General features: G+C 48.0%; 1 protein-coding gene across 3 annotated transcripts; it reads left to right on the forward strand.

The window, feature by feature from the left end:
* Positions 1-2883: 2883 nt before the first annotated feature.
* Positions 2884-25840, forward strand: NOLC1 (nucleolar and coiled-body phosphoprotein 1). Of its 3 annotated transcripts, none has more exons than XM_030569163.1 (14): positions 2884-3086; positions 4427-4482; positions 7141-7271; positions 10899-11026; positions 12334-12490; positions 15169-15272; positions 16055-16208; positions 18380-18547; positions 19920-20006; positions 20909-21049; positions 22079-22666; positions 23003-23109; positions 23495-23575; positions 23882-25840. In XM_030569163.1, exons 1-14 carry the CDS (start codon positions 2976-2978, stop codon positions 24038-24040), a joined length of 2172 nt encoding a protein of 723 aa, XP_030425023.1. In that variant the 5' UTR covers positions 2884-2975; the 3' UTR covers positions 24041-25840. The 3 variants fall into 3 exon arrangements, with proteins under 3 accessions (XP_030425023.1, XP_030425021.1, XP_030425022.1); XM_030569161.1 differs by having other exon boundaries at positions 2886-3086; positions 15166-15272; XM_030569162.1 differs by having other exon boundaries at positions 2889-3086; positions 15166-15272; positions 23006-23109.
* The last annotated feature ends 628 nt before the right edge of the window (positions 25841-26468 follow it).

Here is a 26468-nt window from a genome sequence, read left to right on the forward strand (position 1 = left end):
GCTGGGGCAACTACATCTGCTCGCAGTATTCAAGATGTGGGCATACTGTGGATTTATATAGAGGCAATGTGATATTTTGTCTTATTATCTGTCCCTTTCTTAATGATTCCCAACGTTCTGTTTGCTTTTTTGACTGCCGCTGCACACTGAGTGGATGTTTTCAGAGAACTATCCACAATGACTCCAAGATCTCTTTCTTGAGTGGTAACAGCTAATTTAGACCCCATCAGTTTATATGTATAGTTGGGATTATGTTTTCTAATGTGCATTACTTTGCATTTATCAACACTGAATGCCATCTGCCATTTTGTTGCCCCGTCAGCCAGTTTTGTGAGATCCTTCTGTAGCTCTATGGAGTCTGCTTGGGATTTAACTATCTCGAATTAAGCAGTGATTTGATTGCAGAACAAAGGCAGGGGGACAGGAACTGATGAGGGAAAGTGGTGGGGACTGTGAGCCAGTTGGCTGTGGGGGGAATCACAGAGGCTGGAAGAGGAGCTGGGGAAGGTGGGGAGACCGGCTGGATATGAAGACAAGGGGAAATTTGGATTCAGTTTGTTTTTTATTTTTTAAATCTAGGAAATCACACACAAGAACTGCGTTAAAAGAACATTAAGATTACAACATCAAGCACCCCAAAGTTAGCAAAAGCCAGCCTTTCCAAAAGGCCTCAGTGCAGCCACGCGGCTGCTCCAAACTCTTGGCTCCCCCTTCCCAGTTGGCATGTGCCTGGGGTGCAGTGCCGCAACAAGGGCAAGGCGAGTGAGGCACTTGCCTCAGCCGCAAAAAGTCGAGGGGCACAGAAAGTGGTGGAGAAAAGAAAAAATAGCCACTGCCACAGAGCGATTTATAACTCCGGTGATTCCCCGCCCCCCGTCCTGACTTGCTTCCCCCAGCCCCTTCCCCACGGGGAGCAGAGCAGTTCCATGTTGCCTCCCTGCAGCAATTGCTGCCACAGGGTCCTAGCGCCAACCATCTCACTGCCAGGGCAGACTGACTCTGAGCCTGCCCTTCCCCCTCAGACTCTTTCATTTTCCAATGGGACCCTCCAGCAGCACAACCTCTCCCCCCTCACCACTCCTGCCCCATGCTGGGCAAGGAGGCAGCCCCATCCCTCACCCCCAGTGAGGCTACAGTCAGGGGAAACAGCAGGGGAGGAGGCACACGCAGCACCGCACGGCACCCAAGTGCCACGGGGGAGGCGAGGGAGATTCCTGGACCTGAGAGAGGCCCTAGAAGCACCTGCAGTGCTGGTGGTGGGGGGTGAGTGTGCTGCTGGGAGGACAGGAAAGGTGGGCTCCTCCCCCAGAGCTTGCTGCTGCCGGTGTAACGACGGAAACAGTGACCGCTCCAGATTCCCGACTTTGGCTGCACCGAGCATGCGCAGATGAACTGAGCATGCGCAGTAACCTTTGCTGTCGCCGCTGCCCTCTCTCTGCCCTCACTTCTGCGTACGATTTGCTGCCTCCTCTTTGGGGGTTTAAAAGCACCAAGGGGGCCAAATCGCAGCGGGGGGGCTGCCAGGGTCTGAGCAGGGGGCAAAAATTTACTGGCCAGGGGGGATCAAACTGCTGTAGGTAGCGGCGGGAGAGGGGCTGAAGGGGGAAAATCGGGGGTGGGGGCAGGAGCATAGATGGTTTTCTTATGTGACAGAAACTGAAGCTAGTTGCAAAACGGGAGGGTTGCTCAAACTGACGTTACACCTGTTACACCGGCAGGGAAAGGGCTGGGGGGAGTTGTCCTCTCTGGCCCCTGTCCCGGAGCAACCTGCCTGCACCCCAAACTCATCCCCAGCCCTGTCCCACCCCAGAGCCCAACCCCCCACCGCATCCTCAACCCTCTGCCTGAGCCCCTCCAGCATCCCAAAACCTCATCCCCAATCCCAGCCAGAGCCCTCACCCCCCCACTCCAACCCTCTGCCCCAGCCCTGAGCCCCTCCCACACCCCAAACCTTCCATTCCCAGCCACAGCCCTCACCCCTACTCTCACCCTGAGCCCCTCCCACCCCCAAACTCCTCGTCTGCAGCAACCACCCTCTCCCCTGCACCCCATCCCTCTGCACCTCTTCCATCCCCAAACTCCCTCCGAGAGCCTGGCACCCCAATCCCCTGCTCCAGCCTAGGGCCTGCACCCCCAACCTCCTCCCTCACCCAAACTCCACCCCCCACCCGCCCAATGCTCTGGGAGGGCATTTGAGTGGAAGTGAATTCTTGGCACCACCAAAACTTCTACAGACCTGCCACCCCTGCAAGCCTGAACTCCCAGCGTTCTCAGGACACATGCTGATCCCCAGTGGCCACTGCTGACTTCCAGCACCTCCCTCCTCTCTTAACCTGCGAGTCTCTCTCTGGATTGGAACTAGACTGGAACCAATAACCATCTTGGAAGCAACATTACGAGCCCAAACTGTCAAAAACCATGAGTTGACCCCCCCCCAAACCCAGGCTCCACCCCCCCCTTCATTCATTCTTCGGTGGCAATTCAGCAGCAGGCCCTTCCTTCCGAGAGGGACCGAGGGCCCCGCCGCCGAATTGCCAGCCCTGGGGGAGGGCGCAACTTTATATTCTTGCCTCGGCGCAAAAATACCTAGTTAGGGCTCTGCTGGGGTGGGCTGGGTGAGCTGCAGTGTGCTCAGATGTGGGGCAGCCCAAAGCTGTGCCCGAGCAGATGCTGGAGGCGGAAGGGACATTATTACTCTTCACCTCCCTCCCCGCCAGTCTACCATGGTACCTTCCTACCCTCGCACTGGACACCGCCTCTGCCTGCCTTGCGCAGCCGGGTGCACTACAGCCGCTGGCCCGACAGGTGGCGCTCTCGGCGAGGGAGGGGGCCGTGCTCCTGCCTATAACAAGATGGCGAATACATACACCGAGTTCCTCCCCTCCGAGGCCCCGTTTGACCTATGACCCCACGACGTACTGCGTCTCCCCAGGCCGGAACACGTGGTAGGTTCGACCGGCTGACGGCGTGGAAGCATGGCGGAGCCGCGCGTGGTGCCCAGCGACCTGTTCCCGCTCGTGTTCACCTTTCTGCGCGACAACCACTTCGAGGGGGCGGCGCGGGCCTTCGGCAGGGCGGCCGGAGTGGTGAGGGGGGCCCTGAAGTGTGGGGCGCAGGGGCTGGCTCGGGGGAGACCTGAGGGAGGGGACGGGGGGCTGAAGTGAGGGAACCCTGCGGGGGAGTTGTGCTGTGGGGTCTTGGGGGCTGTGTGGGAGGCAGGCCCTGAGGGTTGGTGGGTGCGTGGGGGCTGTACTGGGACTGAACCCTAAAGGCCCGGAGTCCTGGTAGGGACGGGGAACTGCCAGGGGGGCCATGAGGTGAGGGGAGGTTGTAATTAGGGGATACCTGTACAAAGAGGGGCTCTATGGGGTGGGGCGGGGGCTGTTCCATGGGGGGAGTAGGAGGTTGTGCATTCAACTAGAGTGTTTGAGGAGCCAAACAACACATGCCCCAGGACTCTCGATTTATGACATGACAAGTTGCCTCCACCCATGTGCTGTACTTTCACATTTACCTTCCTCTCAGGCCAGCTGCGTGTTGTATTCGAGACACTAGTCTCTGCACTGAACATCACTGAAATTGCAACAAAAACAGTGGAAAGTCATTGCAAAATCGAAAGGACTCCCCCAAGCTTTCTGCAGAGCTCCCTGCTCTCTCCCAACTTTTTCTTGTCACTTCATAATTGGATACTAATAGTGATAACTCTTCTGGAATTTTTTTTGTTATCCAATCAATAAGTTAAGTAGCTATTTTCTCCTCCCATTAGGTTACATTATTGCAAGGCTTTAGCATATGCTTAACTCTACATACTGAGTTGCCACATTAACATTAATGAAACTACTCAGTGCACAAAGTTAAGAATAAGGCTATGTCTACACTACAAACTTCTGCCAGCACAGCTTTGTCGGGTTGGTCAGGCGTCTGAAGAGGAGTGATCCCTGATTAACAGCTATGCCCACAGAAGTTGCTGCTGTGGGCACAGCAATTTTAGCAAGCTGCACTGTTACTGATGTAGCTTGTTCCGCTTCTGGGGAGTGGATTTACTATGCTGGTACAAAGCTGTGTCCACACTAGGAGCACTCCTAGTTTAAGAGCTCCTAGTGCAAATGTAGCTGAAGTGTCTGCAGAATCTTGGCCTTAGATTTTAATACATCTATAGCTGGTGGAATCTTGTGTCCTAAATTACCCAAGTTGTCTCATTTTTAAGATCACGCAGAGGCTTCTTAACTTCAGCTTTTAATGCTTATGAAGGTATTTTATGAGCAACACGCTCCACTTGCTAAGTCTACCACCTGTTATACATCAATGCAGAAGCAGTTGCCTGTGGGGCAGAGTTTTTCATTCCACTGACAGTATAGGAGGCACTCCATGGAGAAGTCTATGTGGTTTGTCGGTGCTAATATTCCTGTATGTTTCTGGTTTTCAGACAGACCAGGATCCTAATGCTGCTTCTCTCTTGGATGTCTTCAACTACTGGCTGAAGTAAGTGTCTCTCCTGGAATATCTGTTGAGAGAGACTTAGCCTGTCCATATCTGGGACATTTCTTTTGGTTACTTTCTACTGCAAACTGACAGAGCTCCCAATAGAATCCCTGAGACTTCCCAAAGGTGCTCCAGCAAAACCCAGGGAAACCAAGCTTCTGGTATTTCTGCGGTAAAGATATAAACAATAAGTTCCCAGTCATCTTTATCCATCATAAAGAAGGCCTGTTTTTAAAAAATATTCGCAGAGCACTTCTAATCTGCCTTCTACCCACAAAGTTCCAGGCTGCCATTTCAGCAGCAGCTTATGGCCCTTTCAGCCACTTTTAGCTCTATTTCAAGTGAAAAGCTAAAATGTGAGTTGTTTGGTATTCCATACTTAGGGTATGACTTCTCTGGGCAGTTACCCGCCAGCTGGATAAGCAACTTTGGGCTTAAAGAATTCCAAATCTGGGTCACAGGTTTTTCTGTGTAGGTAGAAGTGGTAAGGCTCACACCACGTAAGAATCCATGTTAACTGTGCAATGAAAACATATCCTTAGTTTTTGTAAAATAATGTCCATTAAAGTTGGCTGCTGGGCAACAAAACAGCTGTTGAAAGGGCAGCTGATCTCAGGATAAGAGGCTGGGGAGTGGGGAAAATAAGCCAGATAGTTCAGGAAACCTTAAAAGGATTAGAGAAACAGTAAAAATAAGGTATTACAATGTTTTCCCTCTTTCATTATTAGGGGTTACTATCTAGTAGATATGCATGGACCCCACAAAACTACTTGTTTTTGAGAATTGTAAGATGAGCCATGCTGCAAGTTAATCCAGCTGTGGCCATTAAGAAGCTATTGGTGAACTTCTTGGGTAGTTAGATCCTATGTCTTCAGCCTCATGACATAGCTGAGGCATGTACCTGCAACCTGCTGATCCACACCCAGCTATGATACATTGCTGTAAAAGTACTACGTAAGCCAGTTGATTGGTCTCAAGTCCAAGTCTGGTAATTATGCTATGACCCCCAAATCCTCACACCATAGTGCTGCACTGCTCTCAGCCCCTGAGTCTATTTATTCCACACCAGAGCTCATTGCTGTTTGAGACAAGAATTTATCCAGTGAGCTTAAGGTGAGGTTATTAGGGACTGAACAACTGATGAAAGAGCAGGAAAGAAGCATGGGGGACCAAGGGCAATTTGAAGCAGAAATGTATTCCTGCAAGCTGGAAAGGTCTGCAGGCTCATAATCCCAAGGGTGCTACCTCAGTTGCTGTGTTCAGGAAGGAATTCAGAGGGTGCTGTTATGTTTAAGGCAACTGCCAGTGCTTCAGAGGGCTATGTGTGGTAAGCTTAGGAACCCCGATCTGATCTCTCACATGAACCCCAGAATGAGAATCTTGTTTAAAACAAACTATTCATACCTCAGAGATGCCTGGGAAAATGAGATCAGGCAGCATGTGACTCTCCTACCCCTCAGTGCAAGGAGAGGAAATATCCTGATAAACTCCTGAAGAGATAAGCATTCTGCTTTTCTCATTTTCTCACAGGTTCTGTTGTTTTTCTCTGTCCAGCTCCATCTTGTGTTTTAAAACCCTAGACGCACATTTCCAGATTCAGGGTCTCTTGAACAAAGAGATCCCTTATTTTGTGTTGATTAAATCTATTTAGTTGGCAGGTTCACCCTGATGTAGAGGAGACTGGTATGCAAATAACTTGTACCTGGCAGTTGTGACGTTATGTACTTCTCCATTGTAAGAATCCCCTATTTTTATTATCTAGTCTAGCTGATGCCTTCAAAAGGGGAACTGAAAAGCAAAGCTGAAAATTAATTGCACATATAAAACATAAATTAAAACTTAAAAGTAAGGTAACTATCAGAAAATAGGGAAATGAAAAATCAATAAAAGAATGCATAATTCAGTGATTGCGTTTTTCAGAGTATAAATGCAAAGTATAACCTGTGGCTTCAATTTATTATCCTTTGGTGTAAGCATTATCAGCACCTTCAGTTGCATCTTTAATAAGCATTAAAGGTACTACTGTAAAATAATAGAATTGAAAACAACAATCTGTAATAAGCCATATAAGTTAATGAAATCCTTTAACATACTGTGTGTAAAATCTTTGTCTAGTAATTTTAGCTGGAGGACCTCTTAATTAGCATCTTACCATAGCGCTAAAGAACTAAGTTATCTATTGTATAAAGAGAACTCTTATTAGTGCAAATAGACCAGGTCTTGAATCCTCACTAAGTGGCTGTAGCCACTTTGTATATTGTTGTGTGCAGTGGCAATGAAAACAGTCCTTTCCTGTACCTGCAAACATCTGAGTACAACTGAACACCCTGCCCACCAAGATATAAAAAAGAAAACTAACATGATATTGGCAAATTGTCACGTTGTTCATTCTGTTTGTACTATCCCTTCCTGCAGCCCCTTGTCTGTCTTTTCTATTCAGATAGTAAGCTCATCAGGACTGTCTCTTACGCTGTACAGTGCCCAGCACAGAGAGGCCCCAGTTCTGGTTGGGGCCTTCAGGTGCTGTTGACAGGAATGTGGGAAGGTCCAGTGTTCTCAAGGGATAAGCTGCTTTGCTTGTAGTAGAACAGGTGAAATGCTAGGAAGCTCTCTGGAGCTGGGAGAAACTGTTTAGAACTAAGTCTTTCTCCTCTACAGATCCCCTGATGCTAAGAAACGGAAGGCTGTTCCCAATGGACCCCCTGCAAAGAAGTCCAAGAAAGAATCTTCCTCAAGCAGTGATGAGAGCTCCAGTGAAGAAGATGAGAAAACCACAGCCAAGAAGCCAGGTGGGGTTTGCAAAAGGCCTTTGGGCTGGGCAAGTGGGCACGGTAAACTTGGGAAAAGTTCTGAGGCTGGATTGAGAGCTTTGCAGGTTGTGTGTAGGGCTTTCAGCAGCAGTCTTGGACAGTTCTAGTAAGATCTGTACCTATCCCCGATCACTTGCACTTTTCACTTTACATACTCATCCTTCATAATGGTTTTTTTTCCAGTTTGATTGTAAGTAAAGTACTAAGCTCGCTATGAGTATAAATCAGGCTTTGTAGCAGCTGGAGGCATATTGTATCTGCACACTGGCTGAGGCTGGGTCGATGCTTTAACTGCGGTTGTCCTGTGAATTGCCGAATACCAGAACTGATTGCCTATCATGGGGCTTTCTATAGCACTCATCGCAGTAATATGTAGGTAGAATTAGACTCGTGACTGCTCCAGTGAGTTCTTCCTGATGGTTGGTCATGGTAGAGCAATCTGAATCATGATTTAAATAACTTGATTTTTGATACCTGATATAAATTAGGTCGAGACTTTGTAAAACTAATGGGAAAATTTGTCCTATTGCAATTTTAGTCAAAAATGTATAATGAGCTAAATCAGGGGTTCTCAGCCTTTTTCTTTCTGAGGCCCCTACAGCATGCTATAAATACTCCACAGCCCACCTGTGCCACAATAACTAGTTTTCTCCATAGAAAAGCCAGGGCCAGCATTAGGGGGTAGCAAACAGGGCAGTTGCCTGGGACCCCATGCTGCAGGGGCCACCGCAAAGCTACATTGTTCAGGCTTCAGCCCCAGGTGTTGGGGCTCGCAGCCCACGGCTTCCACCTCATACAGTGGAGTTTTGGCTTTCTACCCTGGGCCCCAGTGAGTCTAATGTTGTCCCTGCTTGGTGGCCCCCCTGAAGCCTGCTTGCAGCCCCCCCAGGGGGCCCTGGACTCCTGGTTGAGAACCACTGAACTAAGTTATAAATGTTTTTAAATGCCTTTTTAAAGGGTATTTTATATGAACTGCTGTCGGCAAAACAAAATACTGAAAATAAAAACCTTGATCTTGCAAACACTTAGGCAGGTACTAACTTTCCCCACGTGAAGGGTCCCATTCACTTAACCAGGACTACTAATGCTCTAAGGCAGAGGTTCTAAAAGTTCATTGCATCATGACCCCCTTCTGACAAAAAAACATTACTACATAACCCAGGAGGGGGAACTGAAGCCTGAGCCCATCTGATCCCTGTCACTCCGAGTGGGGGTGCCAAAGCCCCACTGCGCAGAGGTGGCAGGGGCAGAGCCAAGGGCTTCAGCCCCAGGCAGGGGATCTGTAATCTCAGCCGCACTGTCCAAGGCTGAAGCCATCAGGTTTCAGCCCCAGACGGTGAGACTCTGGCTTTGGCCCCTGGCCCCAGCAAATCTAAGCCAGCCCTGGCAACTCCATTAAAACGGGGTCATGACTAACAATTTGAGAATCACTGCTCAAAGTTAAATGTGCATGAGTATTTGCAGCATTAGAGATAAAGACTGCAACCCTTAGTGGTCTGAAGCCTGTCACTTTAAAACAAAATTGCTTTATTGTTAATGAAAATTTTAGATTTCCAGTACACTAACAAAGTTACTTTGAGCTTGTCCACAGTTCAGAATTTTCAAAAATATCTTATTTAGGCTCCTGTGCTCATATTTAGGCATGTAAATGATGCAGGAACAAAAGTCCTGTTGATTTCAAACCCTAATGGAGGTAAATAGCAAGGAATTTCACTTGGAGAAGTTTAATGTTTGGAAAGGTGATGTGATTTTGCACCACCTTGCTTTTTAAAATGCTTATCAATTTTGAGTTGGTGTTCTCACAGTATAGATATTAATGAGGCCCCGGACTTGTCTTTTTCAGCATAGATGAGCATCCACTGTGAAACTTCTTAGCAGAAAACCTTTGGGTTGGGCAAGTGACACACAAATTAACTTGGGAAAAGTTCTTAGGCTGGATTCAGAGCTGGTGCTTTGCAGTTGGCATTTGGGTCTTTGAATAGCAGTCATGAACTGCCTGATCTCGGTTCTGGCAGGATCTGTGCCATCCACCAACATTTGCACTTTTCACTTTACATGCTCATGCTGCTAGTGTAAAATCCTAAATGTTATTAACAATTAGGAAACTAATTAAAAAAAATACAAAACATCAGCTTCAGAAATAGGATCATAAAATGAGAAGAAAGTGAAGAACTAGCATTATATAAATAAAACACTGATTTAAATTAAAATCATAATTAAGAAATTTTTTTCATTTTAAGTTTTGTTATCCAGCTTGTTGGTGCTGGAGTACCAGTTCTTCGCTACCCTGAACCTCATTGTGTTTGGACATGCTATTTCCCATCAGTCTTCTCCATCCCCTGCCACTGCCCCAGTGCTCCTAGGTGTGCTTCCATCAACTCCTTTTCTTGTCTAACTTACTAGGTTTATGATATGAGAGGGAGAACTCCCCTGGTGCTTAAAGTATGCTGCCTTGTTCTGCCGCTGTATAGTGGGTCCAATTCAGCCCTGGCTTAAGGTTTTGCAGGTTAGCTGAAGTGAAGAGAAATGTGCCTGCGCTAGGGCTGAGCTGAATTTAAGCCATGTCAACACTAGCACTTATGTCGGCAAACCTTATGTTGCTCAGGGGTGTGAAAAAACGTACCCCTGAGCAGCATAAAGTTTGCCAGCGTGAGCGCTTGTGTGCACAGCATTATGTTGGCAAGAGATGCTCTCCAACCAACATAGCTACCGCCACTTGTTGAGCTAGTTTTATTATGTCAGTGGGAGAGCTCTCTCCTGTCAGCATAACGCGGCTACACAAGCAATCTTAGTTATCTCGGTAGAGCTGTGCCGCTGTAAGTTTGTAAGTGTAGACATGGCCTTAGTAACTGCAGTGAGGGCCCTCAGGGAAGGAATTAAATTGTCTGAAAATTTGAAGGAAAAAAACTCAAAGAGGAGGATTGGGCCACAGAGCAGCCAGTCAGGAAGTACTTAGTGAAATTTCCTGCACTAGCCTCCATTGATCAGGCTTCTCTTTGTATTGCCCCGCCTCATGACCTCCTGGTGGATGGAGGACAGCTGGGGTTCAGCTAGGGAAATTGAAAACCCTGGTGTCTGATGTGTATTCTGCCAAGGATGTGAGACTTCCCCCTCTCTCAAAGTCCCCTCCAGTGCCCCCCTGGGTTAGGTCCCTCACTTGTAATGTGTAGAGTGCTTCCCTGATCTCTAGCTAGACAATTTGCATGCAGTATCCAGCAGAGGAAGAAAGCACTGGCCAGGAAGGAATGGATTTGGCTAAAGCAGGTTAAGCCAGTAAGATGGCAGTTCCATAGGGCCCAGCAATGCAGTGAAGCAGTTTTCTTTGCAAACCATCATCAAAAAGCAGCTCTCTTGGTTTTAAATGATATGATCAAATACCTGGATCCTGTAATGAGCACTCAGTGCAGAAAGTATGTCCTTTTCAGTGACACAGCTTGTGCATGGCAAGAAAGGAGCAGTTTCTGTCCCTTGGCTAGTCATTGTGGAGGCTTCTGCTGCACTTTGTGGGAAGCTGTGGTATACACCTGAGTCTCTCTGAACAGGAAATGATAGCTGCAGTGAGGCTGGGAATGAATTTGTCATCAGTATCTGTTCTCCCCAACACAGCAGCTAAGTCAGCGCCTGTGCCGAAGGTGATAGCAAAGGCAGTGCCTCCTGCCAAAAAAGCAGAGAGCAGCAGTGAGGACTCCAGCGATGATTCGGACTCTGAGGAGGAAGAAAAGAAGCCAGCACAGGTCAGCTTTTCCTTCCTGTCCTTTCCAAAGCACGTTCCACCGTAATAGAGAATGTTAAATGTGACCAACACTGTGTGGGGATTGGAATTACTCTTGGGGCTGGGGGTTGGCTACAGAGCATGGGTCCTGGATCACTTATTCTATTTATCAGGCCTTAATCCAGACTCCAAGCAATTTTGCTTACATACTAAACTTTTTGAGGTAGAGGACATGTGTTCTTAGCTCTCTATAAAGCACTCAGCATGTGACTAGAGCTCTATGAATAAGTTAGTCCTGTAACATGAAATCTGCTGGTGGATTGGTTCTAATGAAAGCAGAGGCAGATCCATAGGGTGCATTTCCCATCTGGTATTGCAATCTGCTTCTCTCCCATGAGACTGAGACAGACAGACTGCTGTGGCCCGCTCCTTTAACCCAAGGGGAAGTCTGCATTTGTTTACACTGCCACCAGAGTAAGCAGTGTATAAAATGCCCAGGACAAGAGGGTGTTATCCCTAATCACCATCTATAAATGAAATAGTAGCATGTAACTAGTGCTGGGGGAGAGTAGTTGTATTTCCTCCCTTTTCCCTGTGTGCTGATGCCACCAGGCTGAGAATTAATATCTGGAGCTGTGTTCTTCATGTGCAATACCAATACCCAATTAAGGCTGAGGACAAGGGCAAAGGTGCCCAGCCAGCAGAGTTGAGCCCTCAGACTCGTGCTTTCTCATAGGGAAGGGGACCACCAGACAGCTACCAACTGCAAATCCGTCCCTTTTTGATGGCTGTGGGTTGGGTTCTGAAAATTCACATGCATGGAAGAGACCCTGGGTGGATTGCAATGGGGCATCTAGGATAATCATCCATGTGTTGGGATTTTCAGACCCCAACTTGGAGCCATCCCTTTCTGATGTTCTTCTTCCCTCTGGGATAGTCACTAGTCTGAGGGTCTAGTGCCCTGTTTGGGCCCTCTGACTCTTTGCTCTCCTCATCCTCAGGTCTCTGGGTACATCTGCTCCCTTTCCTGTTAAGTGGGAGAGAGATCTTTCCAGCTTGGAAGTATCGGGGCGCAGGGAAAAGTGTCTCCTGCTGCTGAAGCTTAGGGAATTTCCTGTACATTTGGGGTTATGCTCCTAAAATAGAGCATCAGCTTTCCAGAATAAAAACTCCCAACTCAAGGTTGTCTAACATTTGACTGGAAGTCAATACAGATAATCGGTATAGAATGGGTGTGCCAACTGGACTGTTGTCCTGTCTCTCACTCCTCTGTCCCTTTAGGCCTTGTTGACTAGAAAGGTCTCTGATTAGTTTTTCCTCTCTTGATAGAAGGTAACCAAAGCCCAGGCCAAGCCAGCTGCCACCAAAACCCAGCCCCAGAAGAAGACTAAGAGCTCCTCCAGCTCAGACTCCAGCAGTTCAGAGGATGAAAGACCGAAGAAACAGCTGCTGAAGCAAGTGGCGGCTAAAACAGCAGCAAAATCAGGTATCTGGCTGCACTGAGCAAATGTGTGTGAATTGGAACCCTGGGGAAGAACCTGGGGTCTAGGTGACCAAACACCCTGGTAGAGAAGATACCAGCCTACCATGGCTACTCAGGTGACCCAGTCCAACTTGCTAGGATGATGGAGACCTGGGGCTGCACTGGTAGCAAATATTAGGCTTTGATTTCTGGAAATCCAGATATAAATCTGATCACAGGTTAATTGAATTTGATCCTAAATGGATAATTACATCTCGTGGCCTAACTAGATCCAATGGTTGTCACCAAATGACTAATTGCTTGGGCCATGTGCTGCTTGTTAATGCTTTCCACTCTGAGACAACACTAACTTAAGTTAAACTTAACCCTCAGCCTATAGTTATGGGACTTGGAATCAGTGGTATCACAATAACTTCCCCCAACTGGTATTAGACTAGTCGGGTTGTCAGAAAACTTAACGGTAAGAGGCATTTTTTGTTAAAAGTTGGCAGTGAGTCTTTTTAAGATAATTAGGTTGTACAGAATCCAAATATGGTTGTTCCCAAGCTGTATGTTGTGTATAAAGGCCTCTACAAAGAGAACAAAGTAACATGTGGAAATCACTTAAGTGATCTTTATTTACTTTTAGTTTAGGATCAACATATTTTTGTTGGGTCTTAGTGAGTTGTAGGATGTAATAAGTGATTAAATACGCACAACCTTTTTATAAAGCTATTGAATTTCAGTTTATTTGCAAGAGGTACTGGACATACTTTAATACAGTATACAATCATGAAAGGGCTTGTTTACATGGCTTGTATAACTTGAGCATTCGCCCCTTAAAAGAAAAGCGTACAAATACAACACACAATCTCAAAACACCTGTTTTTAAAAACAGATAAATATTTTCACGACAAATCATTAGTAAACATTTTAATTCACACAAGTTAAGCACATATTAAGTTGTACTGGCTGTCTACAATGCAAGCAGCTGCATCATCCTTGCTGATACTGAAATCTTTGTGACCAGTGTGTGACAAAGCATCGCCCTGAATTTTCAGTGTAACATGTACCTGTGACAGAAATAGGTCATCTTGGGGTAGCCATCTCATCATCTTGGCAAGAATCCATTGTTTGTGAGAGAGGTACATATTTATACTTGATTAGAACTAAGAGTGTCTCAGCAGCCGATTGATCAGGCAATACAATGACATAAACCCCAATAGGAGCTTGAAGTTTCCGAGTGTATGATGATCTACAGCAGATGTAGGAGTGTGGAATTTCCATGCCAGTTTTCTTTGCAAGATTGCCATAATATTGCCACGCCATGGCCTTGACTGGCTGCATACTGAAGCTCATTTTGAAGCTAAAGTATTGCTGTGTCAGTAATTTTGGTGCCCTCACTTTTTTTCATCATGGACTTCATAAATGAGATGTAACAAGTCAGGTAGTACTTGCCTTCAGGAGCTATGAGGTCACTTCCTCCAGTTAAACAAACACTGATTTTGTGGTCGAATAGAGCTGCCTTCATTATTTGTTCATTCATCTTGAGTGTAGTTACAGAAATGAGTCTCTGTTTAGAGTGTACTCCTTGACAAAGCATACAGCATCTCCAGTCCATGAGTTTCACAGCATGGGACTGTCTTGTATGTATTGGGATCACTACAGCTTCCCACATGTGATTGTATCAGTTGCAGATGTTCTTGTTTTCTATAACCTCTTGATTTTTGCCTTTGTCAGTGTAATGGGCATAACAATTTCTGTGTCACACGACTGATACTCTATTCTGAATGAAAGATGCACTCAATTTTGTCAATGGCCTCTCTATATTTGCTATCTTGTTTTTTCTTTGTAATGGCTGTTGCCTCCCTTAGTCTGTGCAATCCTTGTTCACCTGCTTCATGCATGTCGTCTTTACTTAATTCTTGGCAAATAATGCAGAGATTGTAGGAAACTGGCATGGAGCTCTTGAGACTCCTTCAACTGTAACCAACATAAGTGTCATAAACCACCACCTCATCTAACTAGTGGTGCTCTCTTTATTTGTAAAAATATATACCATCACCTCTGTTAACAGTACTCTAACTTCAGAGCATTATGTATACTAAAACAAGTACTAAGCATGAAGGAAGATGAGAATTATTTAATGTTACAGGAAAAATAACTTGTTATGATTAACTTATTTCTAATATAAGACAAGATGGGTCAGGTAATATCTTTTATTAGACCAATATTACCTCACCCTCCTTGTCTCATATCCTGGGACCAATGTGTCTTCAACTAGACTGTACACAACTTATTTCTAATATGATACAGTGATTACTAAATGCTCTACAAAATTGAATAAAAGTGTGAGGGGTCTAAATGTCAAAATTCAGTTTAGTGACAATCCATTTCTGAAAGTAGCAGGTTCAAATTGTGTTGCCAATTTATAATAAAAAATGCCTCTAAACCTCTTTAGAGGATTGAGTCTGAGATTTCTATTTGGTCTATAATGAAAAAAGCAGTCTGCAGAGAGATTGTTTAGAGCTACCCTGATAAACAGGAGGAGAATGAGTGGCTTCAAAGGAGAGGGCTGGAGAGTCTTGCCTTGTGCAGTGTGGGGAGCTGGTGCTGTCTAGGACATTTTTTTGCATTGAGTGTGATTACCATTCCCTACCTCTCATGTTTTCTAAACCCTTTCTTCGCCTTATCTCCAGCAGGAAGTAAAGCTGCCTGCAAAGCGGCCAATGGCAAGGCAGAAAGCAGCAGCAGCAGCAGTAGCAGTAGTGAGGATTCTGACAAGGAAAAAGTGGCATCAGCAAAGGTAAACTGTGATACAAGCATGGATGACTCTATTGTCGTGAGAGAAATCTAAGAGTCTCTCTGTCCTTGATCTAAGGGTTGTGTAAAGTAACCCCCAAACTGCACAGCAGCTGAGTGCACGCTCATGCTGTCATTGTAGCTTTTTGCGACATCTTGCTTGAGCTTTGTGTCTTAGGAACCCCACCAACAGTCTTCTCTGCTACTGGGTGATCCATTCCTCTTTCCTGAGCCAGGAATCCCTTTATAGCTTCTGCATGTTGCACCCTCTTTATGGCTTGCTTTCCTGTTGCCACATGTGCTACTCTACCAGCCTTACAAATTCCTGCACTGCTTCTGCAGTCCCACTGGGGAGAGTGTTAGAGCAACTGCCCTGAAATAGAGCTGGACCCTAGCTCCCAGAGAGCTCTGACTTCTCCCAGATACCTCACTGCTAATGTCTCAGCACCCCTGACAGTGAGTGGTGGTGCCACATCTCTCTTGCTCTCTAGTTACTAATGTTCTGTCTCACCTCTTCTCAGCCAAAGAGTCTCCCATGTAGGAATTTAATGTGAAGTAAGAAATCCTGATGCTCTGATGATGAGGCCTGTAATGTGCTTCCTGGCATTTGAGAAATTTCCCTAGTTCCTGGCTCTATCCTGGAAATCTGATGCCCAGTGAATAGGGCAGAGAGGTGAAGAGGGGACTCTGTAACGCAGAGTAGGGGTGGTGTCTGGGCAGCACCTATCTCTCAAAGCTCAGCCTCCTTAATGAGGAAAGGTATTTGTCTGTCTTGCTTGCAATAAGGCTGTTCCCAAGAAAACACCACTGCCCAAACCTTCAGCCGCCCAGGTGCCCCCAGGTAAAGCCAGAGCCCCTGCCAAAGAGAGCTCCAGCAGTGAGGACTCTTCTGACAGCTCAGAGGATGAAAAGCCAGCCTCAAAATCAAAGCCGAAACCTGGTGAGTACCAAAAACATTGCTGGTACTGTGGAGAGGAGGCCTTCTGCCACTACTAGCCCTAGAGAGGTTTAGCTGCCCATCTCTGCCTGGTGTGGCCCAGAACGCTGAGTGGCAGTGGTGTCAGCAAACGTGGAACTGCAGGGGCTTTGTTCAAGCTGCGTCCAGTTGAGACATGGCTTAAACCTCAAACCCACACCTTCTCTTGAGGTGAAAACTACATTTGGTTGCATCTCTTATGTAGTCATTGTCTCTGAGCATCCTGCTCTTCAGAGAGCTATTAGAGGCTGTTCTCACGCATGATTCCCGGCCTGACTTGAGTTGAGAAGAAAATTCCCTGTGGGCAGATGAGTCCATAATTGTGCATTACAGGGCTTCATGCACCTTACTCTGAAGCGTGTAGTGCTGGCCAGTATTAGGCCGGGTAATGAACTAGGTGGATCCTGTGCCCTGGTCTAGTATAACAGTTCCTAGGACTTCAGTAAACAGAAGCAAGCGTGAAATGTAGATGGATTTCTTTACCTGGAGGGGAGTTGGGGCACAGAGCAGTAAATGAACAGCAGCAGCAGTGGAAGTGTTGCAACAAATTTTTTGGAGGCCTCATAGTGCAGCACTCAACAAGTAATATGCACATATATACATCCAAATCACTGTTACTTATTTATGTAAGGTTTGGGGGGGAGGGCGGGGGTGGTTTGTTGTTTGTTTTTTTTTTTTTTTTTTTGCAGACTCAGTAATAAAAATAATGCACAGTTACTGCTATTCTTTACTGGACCTAACAGAATAGAAACACAAATAAGGTGCTCTGCACGTTCTCGTCTCTTTTATTGTTTCTTTTGAACTGGTTATCTGTACAACAATTCTATTATGTCAAAGCATTTTTAAATTGACTTCAGAAGTCCAAATAATAATGACAAACGTCTGGGTGCCTTGAATCTGGGGAGGGGAGGGATGGCTGTGGCTGCCCCGGGATGACTTTGGCCAAGTGGGAGGTCAGGACTTTGGCCAGCCTGGAGCTCCTCAAGGGGGGCGCTCTGGGCTTCAGCCAGCTCGGGGCTTCTCCAAGCAGATGTGGGGGTGGGGACTTGGGGCTTCGGCCAGCCTGGGGCTTCTCTGGGAGGGGTGGGGGGCTTGTGGCTCCAGCAGCAGGGGAGACATGGGGTCTCAGGGCTTCTGGGCAGGCGGGGGCTAGCCTCCCCAAAGGGAGGCTCCACCTGCTGCCCATGCACCCGCTGCTCACCTCCTGTGTCCCTCCTCAGTCCCCCACCTGCTTCTCATCTCCTTATCCCCGCTACTTGCCTCTTCACTCCCCTGCCCCACATGCCCCCTCTTCCCGCCACAGACCCACCCCCGCCCATCATGAGAACCCCTGCTCACTGAATGGCTCACCGCTCACCTCCTCACTCCCCTGCTCACAGCCAGACCTTCTGCCCGCCTCCTCACCCTGCTGCTGGCTTGCCACTCACCTCTTTACTCCCCCACCACGCCTGCCTCCGCCACTCACTTCCTCTCTCACACCCCTCTCACCCCCTGCTGCTTGCTTCCTCTCACACACACCACTCCCTTCATCGCCTCCTCACCTTGTTCCTTAAGTGTTGTCTGTTCCACCTAGGGTGACCAGATGTCCTGATTTTATAGGGACAGTTCCAATTTTTGGGTCTTTTTCTTATATAGGGTCCTATTACCCCCACCCCCTGTCCTGATTTTTCACATTTGCTGTCTGGTCACCCTAGTTCCAACACTCTTCAAAGAGGTGACACATGCAGGAGTAACAGGGATGCTTTCCCTCCCCTCCAGTGCCCAGGAAACTGCTGTAGCTGCAGAGAAACCCCCTGGTGATCGCATGGGGCCCGCATTTGAGAAATTGTGGATTAGACCACCCAAATCTAAAAGGGAGGAATGCTACGGTGACACCCCAGCAACGGAGAGTGGTGCTGCTGCTGAAGGAGTCAGGAGTGGCAGTACTCTGGGGATGTCCCCTCCCACCATACTGAATTATAAAACCCTTGTTGATCACAACTGTGCAAGTGATTAGGAGCAAGTAGCGTAACTCGCTTGTTCTATATCGTCGCCTGGCTAAAACAGGGAAGTCCAGCATGACGTGTGCCGTATTTGCCAGCATGCAGGGCTGGTGTGTCTGCATTGGTGTCCCCGCTGATCCTGTCTCTTTGTAGGTCCATACAGTGCGGTGCCACCCCCAAAGGTCACGGAGCCAAGAAAGGGCAAAGCAAAGCCCTCTCTTGCAAAGGCTCCTGGGAAAAAAGCCGAGAGCAGTGACTCCTCAGACAGCAGCTCGGACAGCAGTGATGAAATGGAGCAGGCGCCCAAGAAGGGAACGACAGGTGGGTTGTGGGGAAAGGGAAGCTAGGAAGGGGTCATGTTAGATTGTGCAGGAAGTGCCTGTGTGGGGTGCAGTCGGTTCCCGGCCACAGAGTGGCTTCTGACATTACCTGACAATTGTGGAATATGCTGCTGTTTTTTGCCTTTTTAAAGGTCTCAGGGCAGCTAGTATGTGTCCCAAAACAGGCTCCAGGAGCTGAGCTTGAGTTCCAGACTGTGCTCAGTCCCATCTCTAATTTGGACACGAGGTCAGATGAACCGTACTGGAATTCTATTTACTTCAGTGGAGTTATGCCAGGGATGAGTCTGGCCCATTATTGAAGTTGGCAGAGGCCTTGCATTGGGTTACTGTTTCACGTGAATGAAAATCCCTTATGTATCTGACCCTCTGCGTGTGTTGAGAAGGGGAGCATGTGCTCATGTGTGATGCTGCATTTGCAGCCCAAGAATGGGCTGCAAGTTAGGCCTGGTCTGTAGTGTGCCATGCGAGGGGACAAGGAGCCCTGACATCTACCTACTCCAGATAGTTAGGATTCCCAGGGGCTGGGAATCTGGAGTCCTAAATTATTTGCAATGCTGCCCACGGGTGAATTGCCTGTCTTTTCTATCCAAGAGGATAATAACCCACCTTCCTTTTTAAAAAAAACAAACAAGGAGTCCAGTGGCACCTTAAAGACTAACAGATTTATGGGCATAAGTTTTCGTGGGTAAAAAACCTCACTTCTTCAGATGCATGGGGTGAAAGTTACAGATGCAGGCCCCTGCCTCCTCTGGCAGCCGGAGTTCTGAGGACCCCTGCCTCTCCTGTGGCAAGAGCCACAAACCCCGCACTCCTCCCGGGTCATTCTATAATAGATTTAAAAGTCACTGTTCTTGAACAAAAAACTTCAGAAACAGACTTCAAAGAGAAACAGCAGAACTAACATGTATTTGCAAATTTAACACCATTGATCTGGGCTTGGATAGGGACTGGGAGTGGCTGGCTCATTACAGAAGCAGCTTTGCCTCTCCTGGAATTGACACCTCCTCATCTATTATTGGGAGTGGACTGCATCCACCCTGATTGAATTGGCCCTGTCAACATTGCTTCTCCACTGGTGAGGTAACTCCCTTCTCTTCATGTGTCATTATATAATGCCTGAATCTGGAACTTGCACTTCATGCATCTGAACAAGTGAGATTTTTTTTACCCACAAAAGCTTATGCCCAAATAAATCTGTTAGTCTTTAAGGTGCCACTGGACTCCTTGTTGTTTCTGTGGATACAGACTAATACGGCTACCCCCTGATACTTGCCACCCTCCTCTGTAAAGCTCTTGCAGATCCCCGGATGAAAAGTGCTGTGTGAGATTCATGGCAATTATTTCTCTTGCAGCCAAAGCAAGTCTGTCTAAAAAAAAATCTGCCTCAGCACCCACTGTTGTGACCAAGAAGGGTGGATCCAGTTCGGACAGTGACTCTGGTGAGTGAGGGAGCAGGGATTTGAACTTTTGGTGCAGTCACTGCACATGTCACCTTTCAGGCTGGGGTCATTCAGCAAGGACCCAACCACCTCTTTGCTAGGACCCTTAGTAAGAGTGAGTCTGAGCTTCCTGCAGTGTCCATGGCAAGGTAAAGGGCTCCCTCTGAAAACTGCAGCCTTCTGTATTGATGTGGTGGGAAGCACAAGTGAGTGGCACAGACAAGAACAGTGACTAGTCCAGGAAGGTATGCAGATTGCAGGGTGTGAAGGATATTCCCTAACAAGTACCTATGGCAGGATTAGGAGGGTTTTTTTTTAATCCATTTCTGGGCTCTTCAGGTCCTCCATAACAGAGTCATGTCAGGAACCAGGTGTAAATTCTCTAGGTGAAAAATATCCCCCTTATGCCAGGTCCAAGGTGGGGAGAAAGGGGAACCTTTTTTAAATAAATCTTCAATTCCATTTGGACCACTGCTAAAACACAGTCTGGCGTTGGGCCTGCCTCCTGCTGCTGTTCCTCATTCTCCCAGCAAAGAAGAAACATGGAAATCTTTAGGGCACATTCTCAGCCCTATGTCCTCCAGCTCCTGTTGCCTCCATTCCCTGGGACGGGAGCAGAAACATAGGCAGGACTACATGCTGTGGTGCTCTCTGCTGGCCATTCAGCGTGCTTATCACACTTCTCTGCCCACCCTGCCCCTTCTCTGGCTCTGCTGCTGGCCTCATCTCACCTAATTTGATGATAGTAGTTCGGTGAGTGCCAAAAAATCCAGTGGCAGTGGTGCCTCTGTAAAGTGTGAGGTTCAAGGCCACAGCTTTGCCTACAATGACCAACGTCTGAGGTCCCTGGTTGTATGCCCCTAAAACGCACTGACACTTGTGGATGTGCTTCTCTTGTCTAGATTCCAGCTCTGAGGAAGAAAAGGTAGCGACCAAGCTCACTGCCAAATCACTTGCAGCAAAGAGTCCTGCCAAGCAGGCGAAGAGTCCTGCCAAGCCAGGACAAGCAAAGAAAGGCTCCAGCTCCTCCTCGGACAGCTCAGGTATCAGGACAGGAAAGGATGGGGATCTCAGCCCCACCAGTACTGAGCAGGTGTGAGTGCCGTGCCTACCCTCCTAGTCTGTGTTCCCAGCTGTGGTACCAAGAATACAGAGGCACAGGGACACTGTCTAATCAAACAGACCTGATATTTGGTGACCAATTCCTGATGATAAAAGTTAAGTGTGCAGAACCAACCCCATGCAAAATGCCAGTTCTCTTGAGCATGAAGTGTGGGGAAGCAGGCACCCACTAATGCTTCATCACTCACAACTCCTACACCTCTGCCACATAGCGAAATACAGGGTACTGGAGAGCTGTTCGGTGAAAAGCCACTTTATTCTCCAGTGGGGAAAATACAGGGGAAGGAGGACAGTCCCATCCCTAAACCATTTCTCCAACAGCCACTGTCCATGATAGTGCTTGTAAACCACACTAAAGAGCTGCATCATCGTTTAGGAGCAGCTTGTGCATGGTGCTGCCTTGAAACTGTAAACCACCCTTCTGAGGGGTGGGAACGGGAATGGCCCCAACTCAGCTCTGATTGTTAGTGCCATTTCATTCTGTGCTAGCAGCAAGTTCCCAGGGCTCTTCAGCCATGTTGCCCAAAAGTCGTTCTTGTTTGGCAGTATGTGCTGTTCAGTCCAGTTCCTAGGGGGCAGGTGTTTAAAACAACCACTTGTCCCCCTGTGGCAGTCTCAGCAGAGGTAAAGCATCACTTGGAACATGGAGACTGAGCTCCCTGTTGACTTGGAAGAGCCACTTCTGAGGGTCAGAGTTGAGATGTGCTTGTGGGGGGAGGAGATGGCAGCTTTCCAAGCTACACCTGCTCTAAGCAGAGCCCATAAATCTCTAAGGCTGTTGTTCTGCACCTTTCACAAAGTCCCAAACCAAACAGGTTTTGCTTAGGTTCTAGTGTGGAAGGGACTCCAGTTACTGCTCCTGCTTGTCTAGTTTGGTCTGACTGAACGAGTCTGTTCAGTATTTGGCTATTCTCACTGGAATCTTCTTGTATTGGAAACTTCCCTCCTAGATTCTGACAGTTCTGAGGATGAGACCGCTGCAAAGCCTGCAGCCAAACCAGCACCACCTGCAGCCAAGAAGCCTGCTGCTGTGGCAAAGAAAGCCCAGAGCAGCTCTGACTCAGATAGCAGCTCCAGCAGCTCTGAGGAAGAGAAGAAAGCCCCTCCAGCTAAGCCAGCCAGCAAGACAGCTAAGCCAGGGTCCAAACTGTGCACCCTGGGCCCCAAAGCCAGCAGCTCAGATTCTGACAGCTCAAGCAGTGAGGAGGAGCAGAGCAAACCAGCAGTGAAACCAGCCAGCAAATCACCAGGGGGCACTAAAGCTGCTGCAGGGAAGAAAGCAGCTGCGGCTAGCAGTAGCAGCAGCTCATCTGACAGTTCCAGTGATGATGACGGGAAGCCCACAACAGCAGGGACTCCAGTCGCCGGGTTGAAGCCAGGGAAAGGGGCGCAGAACAACTCCAGCTTGGTGAAAGAGAAACCAAAGGCTTCATCCACACCTGCAGCCAAATCCCCAAAGAAGCCAGAGCCTAAGCCAGCTGGTGGCAGTGAGAGTAGCTCTGAGAGTTCCAGTGAGGAGCAGGGAAAAGCAAATGGAGGTAATCTCTGCCAGCCAGGAAGGGTGTTTGTCAGGCAGTGGGTGTTGGAGGGCAGAGCATATGTGGAGCCGTCTTCCAGAAGCAGTTTCCTAAACAAAACTTTGCATGTAACCAGCAGCCACCTCCACGCACTAGAGGATGGTTGCCCAGGAGTTTCTTATCCAGTGCTGCTGCTCTAGATTGGCCATTAATGGAGTGTCTGTCGTTGTTCCTGTACCACCCTACTCCAGACAGCACATGCTCATGGTGCCAGCATACCTCAGTCTGACTTGTGTCCCAGTGGAGAGAAACACTGCTCCCCTTCCCCGGGGGAAGTCTAATTGCTGTTGTTTTTAGCAGGCTCGATTAAAAAGAAGCGGAAGAGCAAAGATGACCAAGAATTGGAGACACCAGACAGTAAGAAGATTAAGACCAAGCCACACTCATTTCCCAAAGTGAAGCAGGTGAGTGAGGAGAAAACGTGCTGAATCTTTCTTGTGTCTCAGTCCTAGCAATCAGCACTGCTTTTCCCTGGTGGTCGAGGCTGCAGGAGATCATCTCCCCCTCCTCAGCCAGCGTAAGTGCCCCTTATGTGGAGCCCAGAGAAGATGCACATTGTGTCTCCAGCATCTTTCTGGCTGAGGATGACTGTATAGACTCCCTCTGGATCCCCTCTGTACTGCCCTTACTGTCAAAGTGAAAGATCACAATTGCATGTGGCCTGGAATATTGGACCAGGGAGCAACTAGGATTTCCCTCAGTTTAGTGTCCTGCATTGCTATGTGGGCCAGCCAAGAGAAGGCCATGTGCAGGTATTGATTTAGGGCGACCTATGTTTTTCTCTAACAGCCAGCTGTTCCATTCCGAAGAGTGAGAGAGGAAGAGATTGAAGTGGATTCCCGTGTAGCTAACAATTCATTCGATGCAAAGGTAGGGACAAGTCCAGCCAGAGCAACAAACTGGCATGTTTTGTCCCTAGAACACAGGTCATCTGGGAAAGGGTTTTCATGGTGTTTGTGGGGAGCTCTCCAATCTGAACCTTTCCCACCAGGAGGCTTTACTGGGAAGTACATGGGCTCTGGCTGTGGGGGGCTCCCAGCCCCTCCCGCAGAGGAGCTGGGTAAAAACTCCTTTAGCCCTTGGAAGTCATTACTGGGTAGTATACAAAGCAGGACGTAGTGTTTGCCATGTTGGCTGTTGAGTGCTGATCTGGCCCCCCTCTTCCTTATCTCACAGAAAGGAGCTGCAGGCGACTGGGGAGAAAAGGCCCACAATGTACTGAAATTCACCAAAGGCAAATCCTTCCGCCATGAGAAGACAAAGAAGAAAAGAGGCAATTACTGCGGAGGTGCTATTTCTACCCAGGTCAATTCCATCAAGTTTGAAAGTGACTGAGCGTCAGTTGGCTTGGGAGTCCATACCCCATCCATCCCCCAAAGCCAGCTGGATGGGCATGTGAACAGAATGGACATGGTAGACTCCAATCCTGCCTGGAACTTAATCCTCCCTGCTGTCTTGTGGGGAGAAGGTAGCCCTTGCCATAGGATGTGGAAGAGCGGCTGGATGCTCCCACATTATTTCTAACTAATTCTGGCATAGCACCTGGTAAGAGCCTTCTTAGAGCTGGTGACACCAGATCCTACCCGGGTGTCCTAATTTTGTACAGTTTTATTTTAAAAGGCTGGTGGTGCCATGGAGTTCAGGTTCCCACCCACCTTGTAAAGCAAAGAAAATTTATATTTTCCATGAATCCGTTTCTTTCTTTTCCAGACAGTTTAACTGTTGAGACCTGTGAACTTTAAAGTACTGTAGCTTGTTTGTCGCTAGGCCTGATTGACCTGCGGTTACAGCTTCCTCACTGTGCACCTCCAGCTTTACAAAGCACAGCTCCAGAGGGGTAGTTTCTTCTACTTTCCTCTCTCTTTAAGGCCCCCTCTTTCAGTGACCTTTTCACCCAGGGCAGACCCTGCTGGTGCCATTAGGTAGGGTAGCTAGAGAAGCAAAGTGCTTTTCAGCCTGGGGCATGTTGCCACCAGCGTGAGAAGCTCAGGGTTCAGGTTGGTAGGACTTCTCTCTCCCTCCTGCACCTTTGGCACTGATGTCAGAAGCTCAGAGCCCCAAACTCTGGGGGAGTTCCAGATGTGTCCTTCTTTCTTAGGGAAGGCATAGGCTATGGAAGAAGTGGGGACACTCCTGGCTGCTTGGCCGCTTTGGGGTTTGGAGAATCCCTTGGCCCAATAGGCAGGACAGATAAAACCTCTGCCTCCAGCCCCCTTCCTCACTTATCTCTCCACTCCCTTAACTCTGTTTTATTTGGGATGTTCTGACATCGGTGATTGCCCCAAGCCCTCTCTAGGAATCTGACTCCCCAACACATGCTTTGTCCTAGCCATGTGCAATGCAGCTGGTGGGAGGTTGAGATGAATGTAACACGATTTGCCTTAAACTTCTCCCCTTGCTTGGATCAGTTGCTCTTTTCCTGCCTGAGGCGCCCCTTTGCAGAGGTAAAATGCCTGTTGCCCTCCGTGCTTTAGTGTCTGAAAGACCCAGTGCCAAAGTGGAGACAGCAAGCAGAAGTTAGTCCTGGCTTTAAGTACAAGACAGGCAAGTTGCTGCTTGGGGCCCTTTTCCATTGCAGCGCAGCCTGATCTCTAGCACAGTTGAGAGCCAGAGGGGCAGGTAGCCCAAGGCCTCATTTCTGTCCTCCTCCTCCCTCCCAGCAGGATAGAGCCCTACAGATCTTACAGCTCTGCCCCCAGCAAAGGGCCCTGCTGTTATAGGAGGCCAGGTGTGTGTGAGAAGCAGTGCCAGATAATTGAGGGTTGGAGGTGACTAACAAGCCACCCCCATGCACATTAACTAACTGCAACTTTGTTGGAAGGAGCATCTCAGCACCGCGCCTTCATGCTTGCACAATAACCCTCGTCACTGGCTTCTTTCCATGCAGCGATGCACATGCTCAGGAAACCAGGGCTATTCTATAGAGTTGGAGGGTGGAAAGAAATTACCCTCTGCCTTCCTGGGCAGGTTTCTGGAATAGAATCCCAGCTGGGACCTGTCAAGTACCCTTCTCTGTCCTCCTTACCTGGCACGTGAATGACTGAACTGTCGACATTTTAAAGAGTTTTAAGTTTGGGGGGGGTTGATGTGTGAGCACACAAGTGTCTCCTACAATAAAGAAGCTTGTGTTTGTAAGTTATGTGCATTTCACTGATGGGTTTTGACACTCAGAATGGGGGTGGGAAAAGGAAGGGAAAGCTATTTTAGCTGTGATAGGGTGCACCACCATGTCTGAGGGGTGGTCAATAGGTCTAACTGCATTTCTCTGGATTAAGTAGTGGTTAGTCAGCCTCCAATAGCAGTGTTCTTACCTGAAGGTGGCATTGGACAATGTGAGATAAGGGATGGTCCAGGCAGCTGGGAGCTAAGGAAAATAGGTGAGCGGAGGATAAATACCTGCCTTTATCAAGAACAGAAGGATGGGGAGGAATAGAAATATGTAGGCATGTGCTCTATGCAGGAATATGAACAGGTATAATGAGAGTGCACAAGAAGCTAGCCTGGGCTCTGGTAAGCGGAGTGAGGAGCCCCTGTACTATTTGTCTTTCTGTAGTGCTAGGACCCCCATTTGTGTTCCTGGAACTCATAGTGCTTGGTGCTGTACAAAGAAAAAAAGGCAGCTCCTGCCCCCAGGGGCTTACAGTCTAAGTTAATGCAGGTTATGTCAATGGATCTGGTCAGATGCTGGTTTTAACTAACCTTTTATGCAGCGGTGATGTCTCTCTGCTAGATAAATCTGGCTTCCCATGTGCCACAATGCAGC

The sequence above is a fragment of the Gopherus evgoodei genome, chromosome 7 (assembly GCF_007399415.2).
Source record: "Gopherus evgoodei ecotype Sinaloan lineage chromosome 7, rGopEvg1_v1.p, whole genome shotgun sequence".
Classification (NCBI taxonomy): domain Eukaryota; kingdom Metazoa; phylum Chordata; order Testudines; family Testudinidae; genus Gopherus; species Gopherus evgoodei.